This window comes from Cariama cristata, unplaced genomic scaffold (genome assembly GCF_000690535.1).
Source record: "Cariama cristata isolate BGI_N322 unplaced genomic scaffold, ASM69053v1 scaffold30352, whole genome shotgun sequence".
NCBI lineage: Eukaryota > Metazoa > Chordata > Aves > Cariamiformes > Cariamidae > Cariama > Cariama cristata.
In genome coordinates, this window is record NW_009603761.1 from 1 (window position 1) to 3,644 (window position 3,644).

The 3,644-nt window shown below is 58.3% G+C and overlaps 1 protein-coding gene across 1 annotated transcript in view; it reads right to left on the reverse strand.

Annotated features, from left to right (window-relative positions):
- Positions 1 to 23: 23 nt before the first annotated feature.
- Positions 24 to 3,644, reverse strand: part of ARID3A (AT rich interactive domain 3A (BRIGHT-like)) — a gene marked incomplete at both ends in the record, with an annotated part of 6,259 nt that continues 2,638 nt past the window's right edge. The window contains 5 exons of the mRNA XM_009695331.1: positions 24 to 65; positions 906 to 995; positions 1,173 to 1,442; positions 1,752 to 1,996; positions 2,234 to 2,417. Coding sequence (XP_009693633.1) covers positions 24 to 65; positions 906 to 995; positions 1,173 to 1,442; positions 1,752 to 1,996; positions 2,234 to 2,417 — 831 coding nt within the window. The remainder of the gene's footprint in view (positions 66 to 905; positions 996 to 1,172; positions 1,443 to 1,751; positions 1,997 to 2,233; positions 2,418 to 3,644) is intronic.

Consider the following 3,644-nt stretch of genomic DNA (forward strand, 5'->3'; position numbering starts at 1 on the left):
CCGGCTCTGGGTGCTCCCTCCACCGGGTGCCGGGGGAGCCGGGGGCCGGCGAGCGAACAGGACGCCTGGGAAGCAAGAGCAAAGGGGTTAGGGCAAGCTCAGGGTTGGGGGTTCCACTTGCCTGGCCTCCAGCACCCAGGTTGAGGAGGGAGGGACCAGCACCCCTGGGGCCTCCAGCCCCCCCATCACCTTTGGTGCCTCCCCTGGCCCAGCTGCCCTCACCTACATGGGGTAGCCTGTGTGGTGGCCCAGGACCATTTGGCTGGTAGTCCCATGTGCTGATTAGCCCTGACCTTTCCAGCTTGTTAAATATTTAAGTCTTGAAGGAAAAGCCATTGATTTTAATTGGGGGAGTCTCAGTGGGGCTAGCAGGGAGCTGGGAGGCATGGGATGAACCGCTTAGCCAGACGGGTGCACATCGGCACTCCAAAGAAGCCTCTGCTCCAGCAAAGCAGCCCAACATCTTCCACTGCACCCACCACCATGCTCTGCAATCAGCCAACCCCCGCATGCAACCAGAGACCTTCTGGGCACAGCAGCACCGGGGTGACACCAAATCCCAGCCCTGCCTGCAGGACCCCACAGTGGGGGATGACCCCGGGTGCCATTTTGCACTTCTCAGCCTGAGTCTATCCATCCATTTATCCATCCATCCATCTATCTATCTATACATCCATCCATCCCCCACTTTGGCCCTTCACTGCTAGCCCCTGCTGGAGTCCAATTTCCATCCTCACTGACCCCCTGCTTTTCCTGCCCCCTCTCCCCAGGCCCTGCCACTTCATTACGATGGATTTTATAGTAAAGACATCAGATTGAAGGAAGGACTTGCTGGCCAGGCAGTGGCTATAAGTTATTGGATTTCCCGGCCGCAATTACATGGGCCAAGCAGCCCTTCTATTTACCTGTGTAGACAACTCCATTTATTTCTATTGACATGTTGATACTGCTAATGCCGTTGGTGGACAGGTTCAATGCGGTCTCCTGTCTGTCATCTGGGGAAAGGAAATACCAATATGACTGTTAAGAGAAAGAGAAACAAGAACCGACCCGAAAGAGAGAAGCAGGGCCCCGGCCACTCCAGGTATCCACGCTCCTCTCCAGCCACTGCTGCTCCCTCCCGGGGTACCAGGGGATGGGGTGACCCAAGCTGAGGTGTTGCATCTCGCTACCTCGGCTGGAGATCTTGACGTTCATGGGGAACTGGGAGGCCACAGCCAGGATGTTGTGCTGAAGCGCGTGTTGTACCAGCCGCTGCTGCTCCTCCACCGTCAGGGCCACCTTCTTCTCTGGGGGCTCCCCTGTCTCCAGCTTCTCCCGCAGTTGTTCCAGCACCACTGCCTGCGAGGCGGCTGCTGCTTGGGCCGCTGCGAGATGGTGTCCAGCGAGTCCCACCGGGATAGCGATGCGCCCCGGTACTGCTGCTGCCAGCACGCCATCCTCTGCAACGACCGAGACCTCAGCGGGTCCTCCCATTGTCACCCCATCTCACCATCCCCAGTCGGTGCCACCTCCATCCCACTAGCATGGGGCAGGGTGGGCCACCACCCCCAGAATCTGAGCTTGGTCCTTCTCCAAAGCCAGGAGAAATAAACCTTTCTGAGTCCCAGGGAGGGACTAAAAGAACAAAATTGCTCCCATTTTCCACAAGCAAAAAGGGCAAGAGCAGACAGGGAACACCCTTGCTGCCAGAGTAGCGTCCATCCCTGGGGAGAGATGCCTGTCACAGGGCAGATGTGGTCCTCACCCACCTTTCTTAACAGCGTGCACTTGGCCAAGCTGGCCACAGCTGTGTGTGGAGATGCTAAGAGCCGGCAGAGGCATTTTGGGGGAGGCCAGCAGGGTTGGGGTGCCGGCTGGTGAGTAGTTGAAGAGTGCCGTGCCGAAGGTCTGCCTCCGTCCCTCCCGACGGTTGCTGTCGATGGCAGCTTGGAGCTCCCCGGGAGAGCTCAGCGCCCGCTTCTCACATTCGTAGGGATACAGGTACTTCATGTATCTGCACCGGGAGAGAGCCAGGGTGAGATCCAGCATCATGGGCCTCCCAGCCAGTCCCGTGCTGAGTGGGGACCAGGGTGGGGATGACACCTGGGAAGGGGCAGAGCACTCCATCCCCTTCTGGGGCACCCCGTGCTGGACCCTGCTCGGGGCTCTGGGACATCCAAGCCAGTGGGTGCCCCAGGGTGGGTGCCCCAGGACAGGTGCCCCCCACCTGCCACCACCGCAGGGTGCTCACTGTGTGCGGAGGGTGAAGGCAGCACTGGTGATGGAGGTAGGTAGGTTGAGGCCCTTGGTGATCTCCCGCCAGATCTTCTTGTTGATGACTTCGACCAGGCCACCCTTGTCTGTCACCAGTCGGTACAGCGTGTACAGATCCAGCACTTGCTTGGCCATGATGGGGATGCGGTTCACGGGCGTTCCTTCCAGTCACACACAGGAGAGAGAAAAGGGTGTGGAGTGAGCCTATGGAGACCCTTACACCCTGGGGACATGGCCCCCACCTTGTCCTCACAGTCATGGCAGGTATTGGCTGTCCCACAAGGGGAGATGCATCTCTCTGTGCCTGGGTGAGCACCCATGGGCACAGGGGATGCAAGCAGGACACCAGGGTGCCTGAGAGAGGGGCACCGTGCCCATGAGCAGAAGAGACCGTGGTGTGCTCGCAGAGGGTCTCCATCGATGGAGCCGTCAGTGGGGCCAAGTACGCTCTCAGTTGGGATGTGGGGGCACAGTGGGATGGGCAAAGTGCCTCCTCCAGAGCCACTTAGAGAGGGTCGTCCTGCCACAACTCTTAGAGCTCCCTATAGAGCATCTCCCCCCAAAATCTCTCAGAGCACCCTAGAAGAACTCTCTCTGTAACCTCCTTTCAGAGCCCCATAAAGACAGACCCCATCTAGACTTTATAACGGGACTCCCCCCATAACCCTTCTGGAGGGACTCGCCCTACATCCTCCCCATAGAGAAGTTTTCTCTCTTAAAAATCCCCCCCTGAGCCCCATAGAGAGGGACTTCCCCACGAGTCGCTGGAGAGACTCCTCACCCCACAGATCCCCCCCAGCAGACCCCTGACTGCATAAAGGCTTTCAGTGCCCTGCCTCAAGACACCTGATCCCAAATCCTCTTCAAGTGCCCTCAGTACAGACCCTGACCCCTAGTCCCCCAGCATTACCCCCCCACCAAAGTCCATGGGGCAAGGGGACATGGGGTCACTAGGGCTCTGTGACCCCAGCACGGACCAGCATGGTCCCCACAGCCACTGGGTCTGGTTACAACCTTCTCCTCACTCTCTCAGCACCCCTAAATAGCCCCACAACCTTGCTCTACCCCATGGCACCTCAGGGCAACGGTCCAGGCAGCAGCTGGGGGCTGCAGCAGAGCAGAGAAGGACGATCCCATTCCGTCCATCCTGTCCCATCCCACCCCATATTTATTCCTTCTGCAGGATGGCAGGGCACGGGCGGTATTGGAAAGCCATCCATTTGGTCAGAGGAGGCTGTCACGGCTGCGCTTCGCCCCTCAAACGAAGCCGTCACTCAACGCCATCCTCCAGCATCCCTAATTTATGGCCCCGATATTGGCTCAGCTTCTTCACATAAGCCTGAAAAATGAGCTCTTTTTATTCCTTTACTGAGTTCATTTAACTTTTT